At 25.1% G+C, this 27,141-nt stretch overlaps 3 protein-coding genes across 3 annotated transcripts; 2 read left to right on the top strand and 1 right to left on the bottom strand.

Annotated features, from left to right (window-relative positions):
• Positions 1–4,862: 4,862 nt before the first annotated feature.
• LOC145833429 (sodium/calcium exchanger regulatory protein 1-like) lies at positions 4,863–6,185 on the bottom strand. Its single transcript, XM_082940607.1, has 4 exons — positions 6,113–6,185; positions 5,393–5,568; positions 4,994–5,104; positions 4,863–4,913 (listed from the first exon to the last, which is right to left on the bottom strand). The coding sequence occupies exons 1-4, from the start codon at positions 6,183–6,185 to the stop codon at positions 4,863–4,865; spliced, it is 411 nt and encodes a 136-aa protein (XP_082796733.1).
• A 5,757-nt stretch (positions 6,186–11,942) lies between these two features.
• On the top strand, positions 11,943–15,984 carry LOC145834961 (uncharacterized). Its single transcript, XM_082942489.1, has 6 exons — positions 11,943–12,008; positions 12,254–12,283; positions 12,961–13,218; positions 14,535–14,692; positions 14,852–14,914; positions 15,687–15,984. The coding sequence occupies exons 1-6, from the start codon at positions 11,993–11,995 to the stop codon at positions 15,735–15,737; spliced, it is 576 nt and encodes a 191-aa protein (XP_082798615.1). The 5' UTR covers positions 11,943–11,992; the 3' UTR covers positions 15,738–15,984.
• A 3,138-nt stretch (positions 15,985–19,122) lies between these two features.
• LOC145834542 (uridine phosphorylase 2-like) lies at positions 19,123–26,599 on the top strand. The gene is made up of 8 exons (XM_082941988.1): positions 19,123–19,258; positions 19,479–19,575; positions 20,718–20,839; positions 21,104–21,176; positions 25,256–25,326; positions 25,578–25,713; positions 25,874–26,023; positions 26,232–26,599. The coding sequence occupies exons 1-8, from the start codon at positions 19,154–19,156 to the stop codon at positions 26,354–26,356; spliced, it is 879 nt and encodes a 292-aa protein (XP_082798114.1). The 5' UTR covers positions 19,123–19,153; the 3' UTR covers positions 26,357–26,599.
• Positions 26,600–27,141: the final 542 nt, after the last annotated feature.

Here is a 27,141-nt window from a genome sequence, read left to right as displayed (position 1 = left end):
ATTATTAATTCGTAATCGTGCTTTGTCTTTAAAAAGTTTTCTTCGTTGCTTGATCTTTTATTTAAACGTTGATTAATTACTTTTGGTATTTGTTTTATGATATTTTTTGGGTGGCTAGAACACTTATTTATATACATAAATTCTGCGTATTTTTATAAGGCATTTAGGAGAGATCATACAAGTTAGGCTTCACATCTAGGTAGTCAGTCGTCAACATTGGTGATTCAACATTTACTCGTAACCCTATAGACTTGAAGAAGGCGTGTGTTTGTTTTTTTAGCCTTTCAACAAAAGTTTTAGCACATAACACCAGCTCTCTTTTTGATGTAGCCCAGGGATCGTTCATGAGTGCAGAATTATGTGAATTCGTAGGACTTCATTTGTTAGACGGGTTGAAAAATATCTTTGGTTTATTAAGAGTTGGGTTGTACAGGGACGATGGTCTAGCTGTACTGCCTAATTCTTCTGGCTTTAAAGTTGAAAGGCTAGAAAAACAAACACACGCCTTCTTCAAGTCTATAGGGTTACGAGTCACTGTTGAATCACCAATGTTGACGACTGACTACCTAGATGTGAAGCCTAACTTGTATGATCTCTCCTAAATGCCTTATAAAAATACGCAGAATTTATGTATATAAATAAGTGTTCTAGTCACCCAAAAAATATTATAAAACAAATACCAAAAGTAATTAATCAACGTTTAAATAAAAGATCAAGCAACGAAGAAAACTTTTTAAAGACAAAGCACGATTACGAATTAATAATGAAAAAATGCGGTTACAATAATAAACTTAATTTTTAAACAACGGAGCAAAAAAACAAAACGACCAATAAAAATAAAAGAAAGCGAAATATAATTTGGTATAATCCCCCATTCTGTAGTTCAATCAAAACAAATATCGGCAGAGAATTTATAAATCTAGTAAAAAACATTTCAACAAAAATAACCCATTATCAAAGATATTTAACAAACGTAATATGCGGAATAAGTTATTCATGCATGGCGAATTTGGGGAGATAATTAAGTCACACAATCAAAGGATTTTAACCAAAAGTAATTTAATCAAAAACCAGTGTAAGTGCGCTGGTGGCAGTAAATACGATTTGAAAGGGGGCAATTGCCGTTCAGAGAACATTATCTACAGGGCAACAGTTAACTCTGACCTTGAAAAGAAGTTCCACACCGGCTTATGCTCCACTCAGTTCAGATTTCGGTATGCTAACCATAAAAAATCTTTTAAAGGTGGTGTATACGAAAATGAGGCTGAGCTTTCAAAGTATGTTTGCGGCCTAAAGCGTAAAAACATTGATTTTAAATTAACTTGGGAGATGATAATAACCCTATTTGTAGGCTGTGCTTAAAAGAATCAACAGCCGTTATGTATGCGTTAAAAAAGGAAGGTTGTTTAAATAAGAGGAGTGAATTCATATCGTCTTGTCGACATGACCAGACCGGTTGCAGTTAATAACCGCCTCCAAAAGATTTCTAGCAGTCAAAACATTTTCAAGGAAACAACCCACGAATACCAGGAAGCTATAAGAGAAAGTGGGTACGATCACGAGTTAGCCTATAGTCACAAAAACGATAAGGGTACAAACAAGAAAAGAAGGAGAAGAAATATTTTATATTTCAAAGCTCCATTCTGCAAAAGTGTGGCAACGCGGGTCGGGAAGCGCTTCCTAGAGCTTTGGACAAAAACTTTACTGAAAACCACCCATATTGTAAAGTTTTTAACAGGAAGTCACTAAAAATGTCCTATTTCTGCATGCCAAACATGAAACAACTTATGATGGCATACAATCGAAAGATGTTAGACACGCAGGATAAAAAGAGGCGAATGTGTGACTGTAAAAAACAAGAATGCCCGGTAAATGGAAGTTGCCTAATGGAAAATATTATATATAAAGCGACAGTTATAACTGAAAACCAGACTAAGCTTTATGTTGGCTCTACTGGACTATCTTTCAAAAATCGCTACACAAAGCACAAGTACAGCTTCAAATACGAAAAACATAGAAATACGACAACTTTATCGCAGTACATTTAGAAACTAAAAAATAACAAAGTTAATTTTTAAATAGTGGGAAATATTAACGAGAACGAAAAATAAATATAGCTTAAAAAACGGATGTAAATTGTGCAATGCGGAAAAAGTCAAAATTTCAAAAGTTAAAAAATCTAAATCTCTAAACAAAAAAAAATTACAAACTGGCTGCATATATTATCGAAAACAATTTATCTAAAAAATCTGATAATAATTTTGTCTAAAATCAACTAACTATTCTATTATTACGTAATACCTAATTTTTTGTAATTTTATTGCTGTACTTACAAGTTAGCTTTTCATCGAATATAACTTGGCTGAAGACGCGTATTAAACGCAGAAAGAGCTGTCCGAAGCAAAAGTTTATTTTGTGTATTTTAGTTATATATGTATGTATATATTGAAAATAAGGTGATTATTTAAAATTAATCACTTTCTACAGAGCCCTATTGTAAGGCTTTTGAACAATTTATTAGGAAAATGCGATTTTTAAAATTCAAGAACATATGTTACATAAAGACAGCTTTTTTTTGTCTTTATGAAACATAAGTTCTGGAATTTTTGAAATTGTACTTTCTTTATAAATAATATATGTATATAAAAAATATATAGAAATAAGTTGAACATATATTCTTAGAACTTTTTGAGACTCCGTAGATCTGTTCTTAAATTTATTTGAGAGCAGTGAAACGCCGTTAGTTGAAATAAAGTTTTAGCACAAGAACATCTGTGATAGAAATAAGTTGATTAACTTAATAAATTAAATTTTTCAACACAGAGCCCACACTAAGGGCTACATACATATATACATAAATATACATATATTTATCTAATTCTTTAAAAACTATAATTTATACAGCTGTTTCGCACATAAAATGTAAAACTTCATGTGATCCTCTGTAAATTACAGTTTATTATAATGGTAAACAGAAATTTAGATTTTAAAATTTTTATAATAATTGTGACGTAGCAATGGAACAGTTTATTGTACGATTAGCTGAATTTGAAATAATACGCTGTAATTGTTAATTTATGCTTTTTAGGAAAGTTTAGAAATGTTATTTTGGAAAAAAATTTTAAGCTGTATAAAATATAGTTTTTATATAATTAGATAAATATTTAGCTCCAATTTAATTTTTCGAGCACTATCGACCAGAACTTTTTGTAACCTTTAAATATACATATATAAATAAGTAGAGGGAGTTAAAAGACGCAAAAAAAGACTATAATTTAAAATGGGAAATACTCTGCAGAATCAAAACAAAACCGAAAAACAATAAAACATGCCATTTATGTTGCTTAGAAAAGTACGAGATTGAAAAAATTAAAAAAGATCTATCATTAAATAAAAGAAAAGAAAGGCAGCAACCCTGCCTCCATAATCAAAACATGTATTTAAAAAGAACAAAAACCACTAAATAATAACAAAAAAAACAACAAAATAAATCCAAGAACAAACAAAGGAAAAATAAGTTATTAACTTGTACATAAGTTGTTTGTAAAATAGGCTAACTAAAATTATTCAATTTTAGTTGAAACGTCACACCATTTCGTTTTTTTGTGTGATTGTTTAAAAATATTACTTTGTTCTTTATTTCGTTCTGAGGAGATGCACAAAGCATTGAAACTAAGTAAACGAATTGAAAATTGGTTGTTTTTTTATATTATAAATATATATATATAAGTAAATGTATAATTATACGTAATACTTTTACAAACTAGATCAGATAATAGTATTGAAATTATACAAATGAATAAATAAACAAAGATGACGTTATACTATACAAAAAAAATTAGTAAAATTACAGTTCTAATATTTTATCTCTTTACTTTAAATATTTCTTTTAAAGAAGTAAAATTGTAAAAAAGACATTACTCTATTTTTATCCAACAGAAACTGAAGTGGCTGATCACAAAATCTTTAAATGCTGATATAAAAGAAGAAAATAAGGAAATGGAACAGATGAACGCGCTTTTAATGCCTTCTGAGAGTCTAGAACGAGGACATATAAAAATAGTTAAAATTTTATCTTGTCAAGTAACTTCAAATGAAAATACAGAATTTCGTTTCAAAATTGAAGCTGATGCAGTTGAAGATGGACAAGTTAGTTTACAGTTTTTTAACAAAAAATATTTAAACTACAGAAAAAAACACTTAAAAATATTACTGGCTTTAAGTTAGCACAGTTTAAGTTCGTTGTTCAAAAAACTAGCACTAAAAATAATGTTATCATGTTTCAACAAGTTTATTCCGTTCGTATTTTTTAGTAAAAATTTATTAATAAGCATTTCAAACATGATTAAGATTTATACTGACACTGAACTTAAGTAACTTACAGCTCTGTGATCTCTTCAACGTACATACATATGTTTTAAAATACTTTTTCAGTAAAATATTTATAAAAAATTAAACTTTTGTTCCTAACAGAAACAGAAATGTTTAATAGAAGGAATTCACGGGTTACACAACAATGTTCAAATTGATCAAAACCAATGCCAGGGTCAAGATTAATAAAGTTAATAATGAAGTTTATCTTCATTGGAAAATTATATATTTGTAATTAAAATAATTATCTTATGTACTTAGTGTATTATATGTTAATAAACTTAAATTTCTCATAATCTTTTATTTTAATTAAACTAATTTAAAATGTAAGTTTGTGCCTTAGAAATTATTACAGTTACCTCCATATTATATAAACATTTATTGATTTATGTTTTCATGTATTCATTAAACAAAAAAAGTATTAAAGTACTTATAAACAAAAAGAAAGTTATGGTTTAATTTACGCAGCTCAATAGTTAAACTAATTTAAGCTAAGTTCTGACATGCTTACGCTTGCAAGTCACTCCTTTGTGCTCGAGAACCTAAAAAAATTATAAATTTTTAGCTGGCTAATTCAAAAGAGTTTATAGTTCCAAAAATATCAAAAATAATTATAGCTAACAAGTGTCATGGTGTCCGTTGCTTCATCGTGTACCCATTTTTGATTTGCAGACTTGTTACTACCCCAAGTTTGTACTTGTATCAAGTTGTTTCCATCCCAATTCAATGTTGACTATTATTTATATTTTTTACTTCTTTATCTATTTCTAGTGTTTGTAAATTTAAACAAGGTTAAAAGTTCTTTAAAACAGTTAGCTTATTAAAAAATAAAAACGTTTTCAAAAGAAAATAGTAAAGAATATTCTGATCTTTTTTACATACTTTCTGTTTCAGTATAAACCAATATATTCTTCAAAAACAATATTAAGAACTGTCGTTTTATACTATAGTAATGGAAAAATGTGTCAGCTTTCTATAGTTAAACATATTCTTTTTTATCATAACGCATTTAAGCTTTAACCTTGCATTGTCTACCATCCATCGTTTTCTCATCAACGGCTGTTCCGAGTACAAAGGTGACTTCAGATGACTTGAAAGTGGATTGAGTGTTGATTTTTATCTTGCCATCTCCAAGGTCACTAATTTCTGAGATGGAAGACAAAGCTGCTCCGGCTTTACGAAGCACTATATTAACTCCTAAAATTCGTTAAAAAAATGATTTAAGAGAATATAAAACGTAGATACAAAGAGTTATTAAAACAAAAGTAACTTATAAAAATGGTGTTTACAAATTTTATATGAATATTCATAAGTTATGAAAAGTTGTGTACTTGATTTACGTATTTGCCTTGATTATTTTTATCCATATAAAGTTTTCGATAATTATAAAAAAGATTACTTTTGTTTACTTTTAGAACTTGCGAACAAATTTTTAATGTTAAAATCTTAAATGAAATTTTGCATTCGATTAGAACTATTTATAAGTTTACATGAGTATTTTGTAATGGCTAATGTTCTAATTTTAGATAAATTTAAGTCAAAATACCATAAAGTAGTTACTTTGGCAAAAAACTAATTAAAGTATATAATTGAGAAGCAATAACGTAATTTAAGTTAATAAATGTGTTAATCGACTTTTAAATAAAAGTTAACCAAAAATACTCCTTGAAAACGAAAAGCCGAAATAAAAAACTTATACTTTACAATGTAGTACTACAATAAACAAAAAAATAGCACACACCAACTGCTTGCATGTATTCATCAAAATTTTCACTCGATTCTAACTTCCATTTACCAAATATTTTACCTGCCATTATTTAGTTAAACAAAAGCTGTTGGGATGTCAATACTATATTTTTTTACAAAATAATGATATCTACATTAAATTTACGGAATTAACCACTATTAATTTAGTATTTTTTAAGTAAACTTTTATTTGAAATAAAGTAATGTAGTTTTTTGAAAGAGTAATTTAAATGTTGTGAATATGTGTTTAAGTTAATAATTGAACGTTACAGGTTGATTAAATATTACATAAATCGTTTACAAATAAAACTAAACTTTGATAAAGTCCAGCAACAGTATACAACAATATTTACACAAGCTGTCTTAATTAGTGTAACTCATGATGTTTGCTTTTTATTAGATCGACTGTGTTGTTCTTTGTGATGTAAAGCTACAAATCTATCGCTAACATCCATTTAACTCCAAGTACTTCTTAAAATATTTTGATAAGCTTTAAAGTAAAATTGATTTTAACTAACAAGCTGTTTTTTTTCTTTTAAAACTTATTTTTAATTAAAGTGTTTTTGTTTTTAATTTGAAAAATAATTGATTAGATGTTTTAAATTTTATTTAAAGTATAACATTAAAGTCTAAGCAAAATTTTTGAAAAATAAATTGATACATAAACAAAATAAAACTGACTATAGCCATTAGCTTATTTTTTTTTAAAAGAACTAAAAAGCCTATATTGCCTTTTTTAGAAAATGTATTTATAAAATGCAGTATGTTTAACACTTCTCCAAAAAACTATGTATAACATTTTCTTAGAATTAAATATTCATTTTTGCTTATAACTTATGTAATTTATTAAGTACTTTAGTTATTAAATTTGACTTTGTCTTAAAATAAAAACTGCTGCTTAAGTAAAAGTATAACTTTAGTGTAATAGTTTATGAATAATAACTTATACAAAAAAACATTAAAATATATCATTAACTATTTTAAGTTCCACAAGACCGTAATAGGTTTATTGGCTTTATCTTAAAAAATATTTCATTTAAGTTTTTCAAAATGTCTTAAAGGTCTTAGTTATTTTTGATTAATTTAAAACTATGATCAACAAAATTTATCATCACGATGTAAAGTTGTTATGTATCTAAAAGTGAATTTAGGAGCAAAATTTTTTTTTTGTTTTTAAAGTTTTTTTAATAATATAGTATTGAAACAAACTGTATTATATACAAACTTTAAATTTTAATTTCAAAAACATTTTTAAAGAAGTTAACTAATTCAAGTTATCTGATAAAAGTATCATTCAAAAAATATTATTAGGTAGCTAGATTATTAGGCGTTTTTAAATCAAGTTATAAGGCTCTTTACTTTTGTCTTATAACAAGTTTTATTCTTTGACTCTAGTGTAACCTTTCTAATTTCGTTCTACTAGCATTAAATTACTACTAGCATACATTTAAATACTTTATTTTTATTAACTTTTTTTAATTATAACAATGAAAAAAAAACTCACGTTTTAACTACTCAATGTTATGTTTTACTTTAATATTTTTTAGTTTTAACTTAAAACAATGATTTAAAACATTTCATTAAACTAAAACTAGTTTAATAAATAATATGTAATTTTAGTTTAATAAATAATATAACTACTGTCTTGGGCAAGACGTTTAAAGGTATCCAATTGGTGTGCGACTCGATAACCTAAGAGACTCTTCGTGCACCAGGTCCAAGGACTAATATTTTGAGCGTTTTTTGTCGTTCAATAAACTATAACTTAATATTAAATGACTAAAACAAAAATTAGCAATAAAATAGAAAAAAGTTATACAAATAACTAACAAAATATTTAAACTAAAAAGTTTAAACTAAAAGATTAAGTTAAAGTTAAAATCAAAACTATTAATAACCAAAGGCATACAAAAGCATATTTGTCTATAAAACACAAAATAGGTTATACAAACCATTAAATGAAATTTTCTATTAGTTCCAATAAAAGAACAAGAATACAAAAAGTATAGAAGCAAACTTAATAACAATGAAATTTAAGGCCCGGGATCGGCTATGCGTAACTGTGCATATAGAATAAAAATAAATGATGATAATAAATTAAAAAGTACTGTGATGCAATAAATAAAACAAACAAGTAATAAATGAAAATACATAATTTCAAACAAAAAATAAAATAAATAAAATTCATTCTGGTTCTCTTTTCTTCATCTTCTTCGGTTTCTTAAAAGTAAACTTATAATAATCTAAAAAGAAAACTTTCTAGTCAAAACGGGCTTAAAATCTTTACTAAAAATCCATCCAAAATTTTTAAACTAATACATGACATCACCAACAAACAAAAGAAAGATAATAATTTCAAACAAATAATCTATTAAAAACTAATTGAGAGAAATTTTTAACTTGATACTCATTTTTCTAAAGTTTTTAATTACAGATCTGTAAAATAAAAAAGAAGTACTTTAAGTTTATATCGTTATCGAAAAAATTTAAAGCAAAAACTTTACTAGTTAAACGTAACGGTAATTTAAATATTTAAAATTTAAAAAACTTAAATTCAAACAAAGCAGATGGTATTTCAGTTAAAGTTCTATAAAGTATAAACAATAAAGAATAAATAATAAAGAACAGTTTAAAATTACCAATATTCAAGTCAGGATCAAAAAGATTACAAAAAAATAAAAAAAGAAGGGAGCGGGACTTACGGCTGCTCCGGATCCGGTCCGCCAACACCGGACTCTTAAGCTTAGACACATCTTGTGCGAATCTTAAATCTGTTTTAACGCACGCTAAAAAAGTTTTGATGGTTTACAAACTTTATTTAATTACATAACAAAAAATTCTTTAATTTTCTTTTTTGTTAGTGTTTTGTTTTCTGTTATGTTTATAAATATTGTTTGTAAACTTAAGTAAAGCCTTAATGTTTCCTATAATCGTTTTAAGATATTTAGTATAATTGAGGATTTCATAAATATTATCTGTTAGTTCAGTGAAAAATTGCTTAATAAATAATTTCATAATTAAAAAATTTGTAATATACTTTTTGTTAATATATAATCAGTAAACAATAATCTATCATCGAAACTAACTTAATAAGTTTTTTTAATAACGAAACGATTTTAAAAAGGAAAAAATTATTAAACAAGCATCACATGCTGCAGTAAGCTGTTCTAAACTACCTTAATGTGGTACTTGCATGTTAGTTTAGTGGCAAGAAAACGAATTAGTTCACAAATATGGTCTTGGTTTATAAAAAGACCTCTCGGTTATCGAGCTACACGCAACATTTTTACATAAAATACTTTGAGCTACTAACATTAAAAAGTTATTCTAAAGAAAAAATTAAATGTAAAAAATAATATAAATTTTCTCCTTCAGGTTCAAGTTTAGATTTTTGATAGTTACTCTTGAAGTAAATCAAAAGCGTGCAACAAAGAGTATTTTTTTAAATAAACTAATTGAATAAAGTTAACATTCTTTGATTCTTTAATAAACATAATTAGATTTTTTTATTTAAAAAATGCTTGTTTTTTGTGCTAAAAATGTTATATGTTTTTTATAGTATAATCCTTTAATTGGTAGTTTAGTTTAAAAAATTAAATTTTTTTTTATTAGTTTATATTATATGTATAACGTCGTTTTGCTAAAAAGCAGCTCTTCAGATACAAAAAGCTAAAAACAAATACAGAGCGATCAAATAATACTAAAAATGAAAGAAAATTATAATTAATTAGATAAATATTAAAGCATTAGTGTTTTGTTAAAGTAAGTTACAATTTTTAAGTGTAGTAATATACATAATCTAAGAAAAAATTTAACTAAGAGAAAAAATGTAATGCTAAGTTGTAAGGATTTAAACAATTATTTTATATATGAAAAGTTTTAGTTATATCTCTCTAGAACAAGGCTTTAAGAAATACTAATATTAGGAGTTTGAAAGGAAAAACTTAAAATACTTAACTTACTATTAAGCTATTTCTTATTTTTTAAACCAGTAATGTTTTTAATTACTAAGGTCAACATTGTTCTTAATGCTTACTCCTTATAAACACAACGTAAGTACTTAATAAAAGTTATTTTTTTTAGAATAAAGTTTTTACTGTAAGAAAAAACAAAGATAAATAAAGAATAAAACAATCCAAACTTACATATATTTCGTATTCAACTCTTGATGAAAATGTTTACAGTTTATCTTAATCAAGGTTTACCAAAGTTGATGATCTTAGTTAGTCAGTGGGTAGAAAATAGGCAATTTTACACTAGCAGACAACTTTTTTTTTGCGTCAGTATTGTCAAAAGCTTGATATTCGGTAATCTTTTTTTGAAATAAACTTTTTACTTGAATTTTTTTATTTTTAAGTTTATTAGCAAAGAGAGTAAAACTCTTGAAAACGTTTTGAATTTTTATGTGCAACAAAATTTGTATATGTCTTTCAAAGAATCATTCGATTATTAATCTATTATAATTTGAAAAATAAAAACATGTTTAAAGTTTAGTTTAACATTTTGTATTTAAAAACTAAAAGTATGAAAAAGTCTACTTATAAAAAAATAAGTTTTGACCAGCTATAAAATTTTATTTTTTGAATTAGGAAACTGAAGAGTGTTCACTAATTTATTTCATTTTAAACAAAGTTTTTCTTATGAAAAGAATCATTGAAAATAAGTATTAGTCGTTTTTAAGTCAACCTACATTATTCCTTTTGTTAAAGTTCTTTTATTTATGACGTAAAAATGTTTTCATTGTGTTAAGCTCTCTCAAGTTGTACACTAAACTTGTTTCGTTTTGTCATTGTGTATTTTAAGTAATGGTTTGTTTTTTTGTTAGTCATTATTTGTGTTGCTTATACGATTCTTTTTAGTTGGTTTTAAATATTAAAAACAAATAATAAAAACTTTTGTATACCTAAAACAATGTTTATTATAAATGTGTAGAAAAAATTATCCGTTAATAGATGATCGTATTTTAATTTCTTTACGAATTTCATTACAAGCTATAAAACTTTCAAGAAATACAACTAACTTACAAAAAATAAAAAGCGTATAAATTTTTTATCAAGTATTTTTTCAGTCAAATATCAATTAGTTGAAGTACACTTAAGTGAATTAAATTCATTGTTTATAAAATTTAAGTTTTTAGACATTTAAATAAATTTCAGCCTTAGTATTTCTCCACCAAAATAAATATTTTTTGTTTAACTTATTAGATTCTATTTTAAACTGTGTGAAAAATCAAACATTTAAATCAGTTAAAAAATATAAAAGTACTTTAAGTAAAGTAGTACCTGTCTTTAGTAAATTTTACTTGGTAACATTTATTGTTGCTGTAGAATATCATCAGTAAGTAAACAGTTAGTTTTTTTAAGTTATAAAGAATTTATATATTCAAAATTTGAATTCCACCAAAAAGTACTAAGTCTTATTTACTTTTGCTAAATATTTAAAAGTAAAATATTCTCAATTTTTATATTTTTATTTGTTTTGAAGTTTTCTATTTTTCAAATACATGTTTATTATACATGCTATATCAAAATACTAACAAAGAAGTTTAAAAAGTTTTCAAAGTCATAAAAAAAATTTTTAACTAAATATCATAAGATTCAAGATATCAAAAAAATTCATTATGACATTTTTTTTAATTCATTGTTTTCAGTATCAAAAAAAAAAAAATATTTAAAAAATAAGAAATTTTATAAGACTTTTACTAATTAAGATATCAAAAAAAAATGTAATAACTATTAACTAACTTCTTAAAATATTACAAAACAGTTTTAAAAACTTTTGTGATTTCTTAAATAAATTTTAGCTATTTTCTTTTAACTATATTTAGTTTATACAGCTTAACGAAATAAGTTATACTAGTTAAAGTGATTTCAAAATGGTAGAGACTGGACGTAGGTTTTTTTGTTCTCTTTATATATAGAAATAAACTTTTAAGTTCTTGAAATTTTATAAATCAAAAAATCGAACAACTATACTCTACTACAATTTGAACTAATCTTCATAAGTTTTAATTGGTATTTGAAAATTTGATAAAAATTTAAAGTAAGATTATTTTTTGTTCAAATTTATTTACTTGTTATTGACCTTTTTAAATAAATTTGAGCTGATTATTTTTTAACACATCTATGATCTACAGCTCTGATAGCCAATATCAATGACCTGACAAGTTAGTTTTTTAATTTTTTTGACAATTAAGCTAATGTTTATTTTAAATAAAGACTCTAAAATATGTTAAACCGTTTAGTTTTCTTCTTTTTAAAGATACTCAGAATTTTATTTTTGTTATAAGAGTGTCAGTATTAACGCTTTGGTGTTTATATTAACTCTTTTTATTTACCTAGTAGAAGTTTATGTTTGTAAAACCAAAAAAATATATTTTAAATCCCACAAAAATTAATCTTGTTAACACAATTTTTTTTAAATCTTTTTTTAAACAAGTGAATGATAAAAGAACTAAACTATACAGTTTTTTATTTGCTAATTATTTTTAATAAACAAGAATTTGTTTGTATATAAGCTTTTAAATAAGGTTTAAAGTCGATTTTTTAATTAAACTTCTACATATGAAAAAAATAAAAAAAACAACCTCTCAAACTTCTGTTAACTTTTTTAAATTTTATCTTGATAAAAAAAAAAACGTTACTATTTTAAATATTTTTTGTTTTTTAGTTTATTTTTATTTATAAAACACCTTAGCAACATAAATTTAATCTAAATATATATATTTATGAATTCTGTATTTTACCAAACGTGAGTTAACTTAACAAATAACTTTTTTTAAGTAAAAAAATTTTTATAACGATTGCTTGAGTTTTGATTTTATTTATTTTTTTTTTTAAACAGCTTTTCTATCAATAATAACAGCGGTATGCGGTTCTTATTTAATATTTTTGATTGGGTTTTTTGTTTTGGACTTTATCGGCTGGCTTGACTTTCCTTCAGACTCTGCAGCGCATGAAAAGCAATATGTAAAAAGAAATGCAGTTGATGAATCAGGATTTACTATAAAGCATGGAAACATAAACTCTATTATACCTAGGGCTAAGCTTATGTTTCCTAACCAGTTCGAAAAGAAAACAGAAATTTCTGCTGATGGTAACAGTGAGTTTATCGTGTACAAAGATTACAGTTTTAAAACACTGGAAAAAGCTACTTTTAAAATAAGCTTTACTGTAGTTATACGTAGTTCTTAATTATAGGATGTATAATAGTCACTTAAACCAAATTTTGATTTCTTTAAAATTCTAAAACTAATGACAAAAAAAGCATTAGAAAAGTACATAAGAAAGAAAAATACTTGTTTAATTATGATAGTTTTTAAGAATATTTTATATTTTGGTCCATTAGTTTTAATTAGTATTCAAAGTTTTTTTTAGTTTATTTGCAAAAATTGCAAAGTAATAATAAAAAAATTGTTTTTTTTTTTATTCTTTTTAGCCCTTAAACAATTAAATCTTTAAAAATTGTGATAAATAAGCACACAGTTAAGCTGTTACAACACAAAAACAGTTAAGTAAGTTTGACTTGTGTTTCTCTTAATTTTAAAACAAACCTGATTTTTTCATAAAAATATATTACGTATAAAAAAAAATGCTTTAAGCCTAATTACTTTTTCTTTTAATTATTTCGTATTTAACTTAAACAAATCAATTGGTTGAATTCTGAGATACAATAAAAAAAAGTGTTGAAAATGTTTATAAATAAGAGTTTTATAGATAATTTTTATATTTTATAAGCGCGATTGGGTCAACTATACCACCCTTTCCCCTATTCATTTGATTACAATTTTTTTAATTTGAAAATATTTTTTTAAGTAGTGCATGTTTTAACCAAAACTAAAGAATACTTTAAATATTAAAGTTTTTTATCAAATTTCGTTTAAAAATAAAACTATACTTAATGAGTTATTCATATTTAAAAAAAATTAGTTTCAAAACATGAATATAAAATTTGTTATAACTATAATTGGAATGTACTGTTTAATCTTTCCAAATCATTTTATAATAGCTGTTTTACTGATTAAATGATACACCTTAGTTTTAAAAAGCTAAGATAACAAACGAAGATAATCATGAAACAACCGTTTAAAGCAAGTAGCTACTACGAATTTCATGTCGAGACTTGTAAAAAACTTTCTAAAAGGAAAAAAAAAAAATTGAGTTTAAACATTTCATAACCTTAAAACAACTATACTTACGCAGCTAGATAAAGCACATTTTTATTTAAAAGTATGGTAGTTTGATTAAAAAAAAAATTAACCACAGTTAACTTAGCGCCTAAATCTATACTTATACTTTAAAGTAGAAAACAATAAGTGAAAAAAGCTATTTCAAATGTTGTACTTAGTTCTCAAAATCTTGCAAGTTACATTGGTAATTAGTGAAAAGTGTGGTTATAACTGAAATTGTACATTTTAGAAATAAAGGAAGAATCTGCCACGGAAAAAGAAGCGGTGGGGTATGTTAACAAGTTATTTAGCGAAATTTTGGATCAAGAATATGACAAAAAAAGTCTTGATAGTGGAAAAGTGGTTGTGTCAGCCGAAATTAATAATCAAGAAGACAGTGTAATAAACGTACATATCTCAATGACCTTGTTTTTTTAATATACATATACAATTTTGTATAAAACGAAAAAAATACTTTATAAATTACAAAGTAAACAATTTTTTTGAATACAGTTTTTTAACTATTTTATAGTTTGATATTTTTATTACTAAACTTAATGTTTACAGGTTTTACCTACAAACAAAATAAGTGGAAATCTATCAAGCTTTAAGCCTAATCGCAACAACTTTGTAAGTTTTATTAAAAGCTTAACAGCTAAAAAAGTTTCTAGTTTTGAATTTATATTCAATTTATTTTATCCAAATAACTTAAAATCGAACTAAAGTATTCTGTAAAAAAAATATTTTAGGATGCAAATTGCTTAACTTCATATAAATAAAAACAAGTTATACAGTAATCTTCCTTTATTCTACCAACATATGTTTCTGTGTGTCAACGAATCAACACACTACAACTGGGTTGTTAATGGGAAAGATAACTAATTCAAATTTAAGATTAAGTTAACTTCATATAATTATTTTCTATAACTTAATTATCTAATAGAAACTTTTAATTAATGCACAACTAGTTCTTTAGCAATTACCCAAACTCGAAAGTATAAAAAACTTTAGGTAATCAGAACATGTTTTTTCTTTAATTCTACTTTATAATTAGTTGATTAAGAACTGTTATTGTTTTGTAGTTTAAGTTCCCTTTTGTTGAGATCCGGTACCGCAATAGAATATGAAATGATAAATAATGTATATAGGTAAACAAAACATAAACATTTACTTTTATACTTTTTGTAATTAGAAAATGTTTTAGCTTTGCTTTCATTTAAATGATAACATTTACGTTTTTTTACAATTAAATTACCTTGTTTAATTTTGGATATTTTTATAATCTAAGTTTTTGCAATTAATACTATTTTAGAGTTTAAACTTTAGTTGTAAGTAACACCGGATTATTATTAGTTAAGTAGTAGTAGTAGTAGTATAAACACAAACTAAAATAATTTTATAGAAAGAAAAGAAAATCAATTCAAGTATCAAAATGGAAGCTACAGTTCTTTAGATAAAAATAGTAAAAACACAGTAGCTTTTATTTCAAAAAGAATAACAATTACGTTAATACAAAAAAAAATTAACAAACGTTACTAAAATAAACTTTTTATATATCTATACCGACAAACTTATTGAATTTAAGAAATAATTTTAATTTTAGATTTAACAAGTAAATTATTTTTTCTAGCAAAACTACAATGATTTTTTTTTATAAATTTGTTTTTTGTTTTTACAAATATAGTGTGCCAAGCTTTAAAATGTTAACAATTTTTTTAAACTGTTTTATAGCTGTAAATTTTAAGAATATTTTTTTACTGATATTTAGTATCAAACTTAAAACAACTTAATACTTTAAAATAGTTTCAACTGCTAACTATTTTTAATCACTGTTCAATATAGAATTTTGTTAAAACAACTTTAAGTTCATTTAGTTACTTATCAATAAATAAACTCTTTTGCTTAGAACTTTTCTTAAGATAACAAAGTACATTTATATTTGTTTAAGATGTATTTTTAACTTATACTATTTTATTGTCTAACTTTTATTGCCTTACGCCGTTTCCCTGCAGAGCAGTTCATTAGACGCTAACAATACCTGAAAAACAAAAGTATACAGAGCGATATATTAGAAAATAAAAATAAAAATGCACATAAAAGTAAAATTAGATTTAAAATATGAGTTACCGTTAACATGGAATTCCTACCTCATCACCAACGATTGATAACTTTGTCTTGTTCTGCTTTTTACCTAAAGGTACTTTTTACTTGACTGTACATTGTAAGTTCGTTAAACTACGACCGAAAGACTAAAAGTACAGCCAGTCGACATTGTTTACTTAAGTTAGGATGCGGCCCATGAAAGATAATACCTGCGGCCCGTGAGCATGCAAGTGTTGCCCGCGAATGAAACATTTTAAAACTTACATTAGATATTCTAAGGTTTGAAGTAAAAAACAAAAAAAAGTCTTAGATAAAAAACTCGAAGCTTACACTAGACTAAATACTTTTGGGTGTGCTACAAGACTGAAGAGTAAAATCTAAAACTACAACTGCGGCCCGCATTTGTATGTTTTTTTATGTTTTTTTTAACAATTTTTTATGTTTTTTTTAATATATCAAAACATTTTTTTTTCTTTTTTATTTTTTGATAATTAATATTATGTTGGTTTAAACTTATTAACTTAAGCAAATATGACTTTTTGTGTAATAGCATCTTAATATCAACTACCTTATAAAATAAAAAACGTAAATAAAATTCCTCAGCACTAAGTATAACTGCTTATGTGCATCGGTTTGATTGGCTCTGACTTCTTTTCAAAAGTAAATTAGAATAAATGAAGCTTATTTTAAATAATCATTTTAAACAGTTATACTTTTTACACTTAAACTGTTGTGCTAGATCGTTAAAAACCTAATTACAATAAGCACATGTTTTACAATAAAAACTTTATTTAGGCTAACTATGGTACACTATTTGTGGTGCTAAAAAAGTATAATATTAATTATAAATAGTGTAAGTATATAAATTTTATTAACCATTTAAATCTTTTAGTGGTCATTTCTGGTTTCATTTATTCAACGATCTAGTAAACTTTATACATCAAATGATTTTTATTAGTTTTCTTAAAAGTTTATGGATAAAAAACTTCTTAATTAAAAATAATATTAGACGACACGCTTATAAACAACAAAAATTTCTTAACAAAGTTAGTACCTATGATAAATTTTGATCGCAGATATAAAATAAACAGTATTTATAAAACAAAAAGTAATTTACCTATATATTTAACATTTAATGAGCACGAAAATTCTTAATATAAAATTTTTTAATAGATGTTTACAATAACTATAATCATATACATTAGTGGTGTGCAATGTACGGTTTGCGACGTATATCTTAACTTAAAACTATTTTTGAAACACAGTTAAAATTTACAGTTATTTAAAAAAATATTTTAAAAGCAAATTTATATAAATTCGAATTTAACAGCTGAGGATTACACACAATTTTATTGCTTGTATGAAACATATGTATTTTTTTGATTCAAATATATACAATAAACTAATTAGAAGCCCTTTAACAAGGGCTCTGTGAAAGGTGATTAAGTTTATTTAATCATATTATTTTCTTTATATATATAAGTTTAGTATACGAAACAAACTTTTTCTTTGTACAGATGTTTTAACGTTTTACATACTTTTTATAGCAAGGGTCTACGCAATAAAAATATATAAACATGTATAAATATATTAAGACTTTTTTTTCTAAACAAACAAAAAATATATTTACTACTTTTCTAACATAAACAAACAATGGGCTTCATCGCACGACCAACAACAACCTACGACCGGTTTCGTCCTTTTTAGGACCCACCAGGCAGGCATAGTCGCGAGAAACCGCTGTTGTGATCTTAACCAAGCGGGGTTAAGTGCATATACATTGAAGCGACCGTTTGTGGGTAAAGTCGAAAAGTTGACGCAGCCAAATCGTTCACAGACCAACGTCTAAGACATTGTCAGCTTAATGTGAGATTTTAGTCTCTACGCTGATTTTTATCAGTTTTAGCCAGTATTTATTTCGGCTATCATCAACAAAGTTGAGATGTTTTTTTTTACTTTTCTAACAGACAGTTATTTTCTTAATAAGTTTTTTTTTATTCAATTTTTAGCCTAAATAGTATTATTTGATATGTTACTTATTTATTAAGTTTTATTTTTATTTTTATTAATTTATAGGTAACTTACCAACTAAAGTTATACCAGGGAGCATTGAGTCTTTGATCTTTAGAATCTGAAAACGTCTTTAAACTTTAATTTATAATTTTTTATCGAAATAAAGTAAGTAGATAAGTAATTTTACTCAAGAGTAGTACTCATTAAAAACTATTTTTGATCTTGTTTGTTTTCTATTACAAAGCAGCTATTCATGTAAAAAAATATATGAAAAATGGCGATTTGAAAGTTTGACTAAATAGATTCATCTTATAAATTTTTATCGTTTGTTTTTTAAAATCTGAAAACTTTTTTGTTTAAAGTTTACTAATTTTTTAGATTAAACTAAATTAGTAGTAATAAAAGAAATGTAGATAGTTGAAATATAAAATTAAAATAGAGCTTTAAAGGTCGGTTCATTATTTGGATTATGCTAGTGTTGTTATGTATAACATTAGTTTTGTTCCATTTTTAAAAATTACTTCAGTATTCACACCAAAATTTTATTATAAGATGAAATTAATTCTTTAAATAAAAAATGATCTCTTTAACAAACATAACGCTTGATTCAAAAACTGTAGTAGCGCTTGAACAGCACACATTAAATAAACAATACAACCCTTCAAATAGCGCCACGTTCTACATACTAAATGTTTCGAATGTTATTAATATATAGAAATATTTTGTTAGTCACTCACACTAGCTGATATCAGCATGTTAATTCAAAAAAATCCACATCTCAATTCAAAGGAGGATTTTTGGTACCATTTAGGGTTTGGACCAAGTGAAGAAGTGAAAGGAATGTTTAAAGATGTAAAGGTTTTTACACAAACATTTTAGCGTCATAATCAGTCTTTTTTTTCTAATAGAGGTTTCTTTTTTTTAGCTTATATGAACATTATTTTACTAAGATCAAGTTTTAAGTGTTTTTATTAGCTTTAAATTTTTTTTATCACAATAAAAATAATTTTTTGTCTTCTTTATCTTTATAATAAGAAGAACAATTAAATATAGAACCTTAATAAAGCAAGTGTTACAGTTTGTGTGCATGGGAGGAAAGGATAGAAGAATGAAACATTTTGCCGAGTACTTATATGAAAGTCTTGGAAAACCTAGTAACAGTGCTCTAGAAAAAGGTAAAAAATCTACAAATTTAACAAAATAGCTATGAAAAATAAAATTTTAAAAAATTTAAACTACTAAATATAACAACATTTCAATTTTAGACTTTTCATATTGTTTTTTTTAACTGTTTAATAATTCTTAATAACAAAAAGAAGTGATAACTGCATTTCTATCTCGTCTATACTTGTACCAAACAAAAACGGTGTTTTATTGTATTGGCTATATTTTTTATTTTTTTTAGTATATAACTGTACATTTTGTAATTCTTACTGAAACTCAGGGGTCGAGAAACTAACCTTATTTTACCCTTCAAACATCTAATTTTTTAGCAAATTTGTAAGTTTTATTTACAAAATATAGTTTATTTAGTTTCACATAAAATTTTCAACCAAAAAGAAGTCGGGATTTTTTCTTGACGGGTTGGATACTTGACTGTTTTTTATTTTTCATTTGAACATATATAGCTCAGTTTATACTGAGTGTAAAAATAGATAAAAAACTTATACTAAAATAGAATATAAAAACGTAGTGAAATGAAAATTTGAAAATTAAAAGAAAGTAAAAGCTACCAGAATATATTTATTTTAAAATTAAAAGACAAATGTTTATTTTAACTTTTCTAATTTTGATATTTGTTACACTCAGATTGTATCTATTTTATAATTAGTTTCAATACCAAAATTTCAATTAACATACAAATCAAACTCTTCAGACGGCTGTGAAATATCAAATATTGTACCTATACTTTTAAATAATCTTTAAGAAGTTATATTTTTGTTTTGTTTTAATAATTTATACTGTAAACTTATTTTATCTAATATACTATTATTTTATAAAGTGTTCGAAAACGTATTTAGTTTTTTTTAAGGTTATCTGAAAAAAATTCTAAAAAAAGAGCATGTTCAAAAGAGTTAACAACAAAAACTTTTTTGACACAGCAGCTCAATGATACTCATTTGTTAAAAGCTGAGTTATATGTAAAAACAGTTTTATTTAAAAATTTTAAAGATTCTTTTTATTTTTTTAAAACAAATTTTGATTTTTTCCATTTGTGTTATGATATTAACAACAAATTAAGTTACAAGCGAAAAGTAAGAATATGTGTTAAGTATTACATAAAATAATAACACGAAATGTGTATATATATATATAGAAACAAACGTGTTAAAAGACTTAGCAGTAAACGGAGGAAGGTATTGTATGTACAAAGTAGGTAACTGCATATCAGCAAGTCATGGAATGGGCATGGACTCATTTTCTATACTTTTACACGAGGTTTAAATCCTTAAAAAACTTCCTTTTTTTAATTATTCGTTTTATGTGCTATGCTTAATTTCTAAGAAATAAAAAAGAACTTTACTTTGTTTTGAAAGCTTTTTTTCAAATCCGTTAATTTTTATTGTAAAAAAATTTTAAGTAGCTCAAAACAGTTTTTTTAAATGATTTTTACGAAAAAGTTTATAATGTTTTATTTTTATATCGCTATTTGTAGTTCTGAAAGTATAAACTGATTACTAAATTAACAATTGTTTTTAATAGATGCTAAAACTGCTAACTTTTTGTGGATGTAAAGATCCAGCTTTCATAAGACTTGGAACTTCAGGTGGAATAGGTATAGTTTTAATTATAAAGTTTGATAAATAACGTTTGCTTATTAATTTCTTTTAGAAGAGAGTTTCTAAAAATTGTGTATATCAGGCATGTAGCTTAGTATATTTCTGCAAATCTGCAGAAACGTATATTTTTGTGCAAAAAAACCTGCTTTTGTTTCAATTCTTCAGTTTATAAAGGCCCTGCTTTCTTAGTTTTTAGTATTCATTTATGCTTAGTTTAATTTTGACATATATGTATTCTTTAGCATTTTCAGTATCGTAAAAGTTGAACGAGTTAAAAACTTCTAGATTGTATACATTTAGTTCATATAGATTTTATTTATCAAAAAGCTAGGCATTGCAAAATTGATTCTAATAAAATCAATAGATTTTTCTTCGAAAGTCTAAACTATACAACTTTATGTTACAAAAACTTGCATAAGTTAATGTTGTTTCTATTGACTACATTAAATTTGCGATTTTGAAAATTTTCATAGACATTCCGAAAGTTGTACAGCTAACAATATAACTGTTTTTGAGTTATATTTTAATTTTCTTTTACTTATTTCAATGAAAGTTTTATGGGTTTACACAAGTGGCAACAAATAAATTGCCTTGTATACAGTTATCACTCATACTTCAACGTTCCATTCATTTTTGAAGTATTAAGCTTACTTTCATATTAAAACAATAACATTAGAGGTAGTTTAAATTGCTTTAATCCCGCTAGGACGTTATCATGCGTCATTTCAGATGTTTTGATTTTTTTCCAGGTTCGTAACTTTTTTGAGCTAGCTACGTCCCTGCTTTTGTTAATCAAGACACTTGACGAGTTAAGTTTAAGAAACTGTATTATTTACAAATGCTAAGTTTATAGGCCATACTCAAAATATGGCAACTATGTGAATTAAAGAAGCTACGAACTAGTATAACTAGTATACCTTTTAAGTGCTGCAATTTAACAAAATATACATCCGAGTAAACTGCGAAAAACTTCCACATCTATTAAAAACCTGAGTTTTATTAAAATAGCCAGTATTTATTTCGGCCATCATCAAAAAGTTAAGATGTTTTATGCCATCGATAATAAACAATGAACTTCACTGCACGACCAACAACAACAGCATCCGAGACAACCTACGACCTATTTCGTCCTTCTTTGTACTCATTGGGAAGGCTTAGGTGCGAGAAACGGCTGTTGTGATCTTAACCAAGCGGGATAGAGTGCAAATACACTGAACCGACCGTTTGTGGGCAAAGTCCAAAAAATTGATCGTGCGGTGAAGTTCATTGTTTATTATCGATGGCATAAAACATCTTAACTTTGTTGATGACGGCCGAGATAAATACTGGCTAAAACTGATAAAACGAGCGTAGTGACTAAAATCTCACATTAAGCTGACAATGACTTAGACGTTGGGCTGTGAACGATTTGGATGCGTCAATTTTTTGTACTTTACCCACAAACAGTCGCTTCAGTGCATTTGCACTTAATCCCGCTTGATCAAGATTACAACAGCGGTTTCTCGCGACTAAACCTGCCTGATGAGTCCTAGAAAGGACGAAACCGATGGTAGGTTGTATCGGATGCTGTTGTTGTTGGTTGTGCGGTGAAATTCATTGTTTATCATTTTATTAAAATAATAGTTATTAGTTTTTTTATTGTTTAGATTTAATAGAATCTATCTATTCGTGAATATTTATAATTAACTACCTCAGTTACTACTTATAAAAGTATTAATAAGATAGTTAGATCAACTAATAATTATCAAAAGTACGCTTTTTATGGAAAGACTACGACAAACTTTATAACTGTAAAAAGGGTGCATCCGACCCGACATTGGAGTCAAGCATTTAAAACTCTTTCAGCAAATCATATAAAAAAGCAACTCAAAAAGAAAAACTTTTTAGCTATTAAGAGTTTTGAGATAATTAAATATCAAAGTTCTACTATTTCGTTGATTTTTGATATAGCAAAAATTACAATTCTCTGCTACAAAATTATCATTTTTAGGCACAACAGATGCAAAAAAGTCTAATGTAAGCTAAAACTTTTTTTTGTACTTGAGTTCTCCAAAATTTAAATTTATTATAAAAAAAATTCTACTTATACTTAATTATGTAAACAAGTTGCAGTTAGCTAAGTAAAGTTTTATTTTAAGTCAACAAGTACACATAAAATTATTATTTTATTTTATTTCCTTTTAATTGACGCAAAAATTATTTAACTTTGTTTTTAAAAGAAAAGGTTATCATAAAGGGTATTACATTTATTTTATTGTGCTACTTCTAAAAGTATCTAAACCACAATGGATGTTAAATTTATTAGTTTTTTTTGCTAATATTTAAACAAAATAAATTCAAATACTTTTGAATCTGGAAAAATTTTCAACTTTACATGAAGGCTTAAGTTTCTATTTTCTAACATATATGTTATTAAATTAACCACATATGTTTTTGTGTCAAAACTTTATTCCGACTAACGGCGTTTCACTGCTCTCAAATAAATTTAAGAACAGGTCTACGGAGTCTTAAAAAAGCTCTAAAAGAGTTTTGACACAAAAAAATATGTGGTATATATTCCGATAAGCTTAGCTTATCAGGATCTCAAGGATTTAACGCATTTTAACGTTACATCTTATTATTAAATTAATACAGATCTACATTTTATATATTTTAAGGAGTTTTTATATTTATTGCAAAAATAATCTGTTTTAAAAGTTTTATTTTTCTTTTAAAGTTTCATTACATAAACAGTTCAGATTAAATTTCATACTTTTTTATGAAAAGCTAAAAACTTTTGCAAGAACTTTTTTTACAAGCGTTAACTTAGCTCGATTAGCATTTTTTGCTATTTTTAAAAAATTTCTAAAATTTAAATCCAATTACTTTCCTTATCTTTAAAGCTAACTAAGATTTTTTTAAATTCTAGTGAACTCTCCTTTACCTTTAATTTGAAAAAAGTCCATTAGATTGGGGTTTGAATTTTTGAGCGGGGCCCCTTAGAAAAAATTTTTTTTTTTGGAATAATTACTCTAACGGATGTTTCAGACAAAAAATATTTCATTTATTTTTTTTTTTATATTCTTACTTTGCTGTGTTCTCAAAGGTTGTTTTTTTTTTTCAAATTTCTAATATTTTAATAATATATACAAATATGCCTGATTGTAATTTTCGAAAACCTTCAATTTTTTAACAGTCACTGTAGCAATATAACTTATTATAATGTTTTAACTTATTATAATGCACTTAATTATTACTACTTTAAATGGTTTACGCTTTTTTTATTTAATTTGTTTTTATGTAAGACATGTCCCATGTACGTTTTACTAAAATTATCACTAATTGTACATATTACTTTTATGAGGGATTTCATGTTCAGTTAATGATAAATTTAGTATAACGTACATGGAACATGTCTTACATAAACACTGTTTAGATAAAAGAAAAGCATAAACCATTTAAAATAGTAATGATTAAGTTTACTAAAATAAGTTTTTGAAAAAATATTTTGCTACAGTCACCGTTAGAAAATTGAAGGTTTTTGAAGTTTACAATCGGGCATAATTGTATATACTATTAAAGAATTAAAAATTTGGAAAAATAAAAACATCAACCCTTGAGAACACAGCACAGTAAGAATATTAAAATTTTTAAAATAATAATAAAATATATCTTTTATAATAATATATTGTTAAAATATATTTTTTGGCTAAAACATCCGTTAGAGTAAAAATTCAATTTTTTTTTTTCTTAGGGGCCCCACTTAAAATTAAAACCCCAATCCAATGGATTATTTTCAATTAAAGGCTAAGCGTTCTCTAGAATCAAAAAAAAAACATTAGTTAGCTTTAAAGATAAGGAAAATAATTGGATCGAAAGTTTGGACATTTTTTTTTTAATGCAAAAAATTCTAATCGAGCTAAGTTAACGCTCGTCTTTTTTTGAGTAATAATTTTTCTTCTGCACTTTATTTTTAACGGTTATTGAGGTATATTTTTCTAATTAAGAATTTTAATCGAAACTTAATGCTGAACTAATAAAAAAGTTTGTCACCAAAACTATAAAATATATGTATAACAGTTTTTTTTATACTAAGGAGTTGAACCAGGTACTACTATAATAACTGACCGTGCTTACAATGGACTTCTTCAACCTTTTTTCAATCAAGTTTGTTTAATTTTTTTTCTTATACTCTTAATAACTTTGAAATAACTATTTGAAAATTTTACACGTATCAGTTTTAATCGAACTATTTATTACGATTATTAGATATTTTAAAATATACTATTTAATACTTTATTTCAAAATAAATGTACCTTTAAGTTTTTGTAACTTTTTAAAGATATCTTTAAAACTAATTTAATAGATAAATAAATTCAGTTGTTGTAAAGTTTTTGACACTTTTTCTTTAAATTAAGAACGTCTGTGGAAAGATTGTTAAATATGAAAGTAGATGTGACAAAAGTTTAAGTGAACAACTGCTTTTGTATGGAAATAAACTAAAAATAAAAATACAAATAGCGAACACAATGAGCTGTGAAGGGTTTTACGAAGGTAATTTTTTACATAAATATAACATTTAAAGAATTTGTGTGTAAAACTTTTAGTGGATAACAATTACAACTTTATTTTTACTGCGAAATTCACGGATTTTGTTTTAATTTTTTTATCATGTTTAAACTCAAAATTTCTAAAGTTATTGTTTTTTTAACAGAGCAAGGAAGACTAGATGGTGCTCTTTGCAATTATACTTCTGCTGAAAAGATGAGTTTCCTCAAAAAAGCTCATGATGAGTGCGGCATTCGAAACATTGAAATGGAAGTCAACATGATGAGTTCACTGTGCGGAAGATATGGCGCCAGATGTTAGACGTTATTTAGTTTTTAAAAATTATGTAACTTTCGTTTTCATAGCATTTTAAAAACTAATCATTTTTAGTTTTTTAAAATGCAAAAAGTATTCATCATTTTATTACGAGTGTGCAATTAAAATTTAAAAAACTAATTTAATATGTTTATCAATAATGAAAGAAATATGTTGTAAAAGTTTTCTTAATACGCTCAACATAAAAGGTGCAACAATTTGTGTAGCCATACTTGATCGTCTTGAAGGAGATACAGTGACAACAAACAGATGCCATGAGTTCGAATTTAATCCTTTAGCTGTTGTAACTGAACTAATTAAATGTTCATTGTAGTTGAAAATTTTAAAGTTATATTTATCTTAATAGTAACAAAAATAACTTTATATAATCTTTTAATTCTTTAATAAGACTATCGTTTCCTAAATATTTAAAGATTTAAGTTTTTGATTTTTTATTTAAAATAAGTTCTTTTTTTTACTACCTTTAAAACTTTCCTTAATGCTTAGAATACCATTATCTGCATTTAAATAAACTTACTTAAAACTTTTAAATCATAATAATTTTTATTTTTTTTTACATTTAAATTAAATATTAATGAAAATTTCTTGGTAAAAAAACTATTAACTTTTTATGAACTAGTTATAATAGTTAGAAGTTAATATATTTTTGATGTTTTATAAGCTTAATAAAACCGTACAACGTATAAATTATTTGTTATAAAACGTAATACTTCGTGTTCTAGTGTGCGTTAAGTTTGTTTTGCTAGTGAGTCGGTATTTACTTTAAAATTATTCATATTTAACACATAAAATATCTATTAAAAGTGATAGGCTAAAGCTGTTTAAAACTATTTGTATTCTTTTTTTTTTGAAATATGATAACAACTAGTAGTCTTAATAAATTAAAAATGATACTTAGTTTATTTGAAAAACAACTTCGCACATTTTTTCATTTCAAAATTAAAACTAAAACAACACATTAATGTTTTTGTACTGGTTAAACTTAGTGTACTATTTTTATATTCAAATAAGGCTTAAGGTCTATTTTAGCAGTTAACTACTGATTCAAAACAAAACGTAATAGAATTTGTTTTTATTAGTTTAATGGTAGCGAAAAAA

This window comes from Thalia democratica, chromosome 4 (genome assembly GCF_965202585.1).
Source record: "Thalia democratica chromosome 4, ktThaDemo2.hap1.1, whole genome shotgun sequence".
Classification (NCBI taxonomy): domain Eukaryota; kingdom Metazoa; phylum Chordata; class Thaliacea; order Salpida; family Salpidae; genus Thalia; species Thalia democratica.
This window is presented reverse-complemented; position numbering and strand designations above follow the sequence as displayed.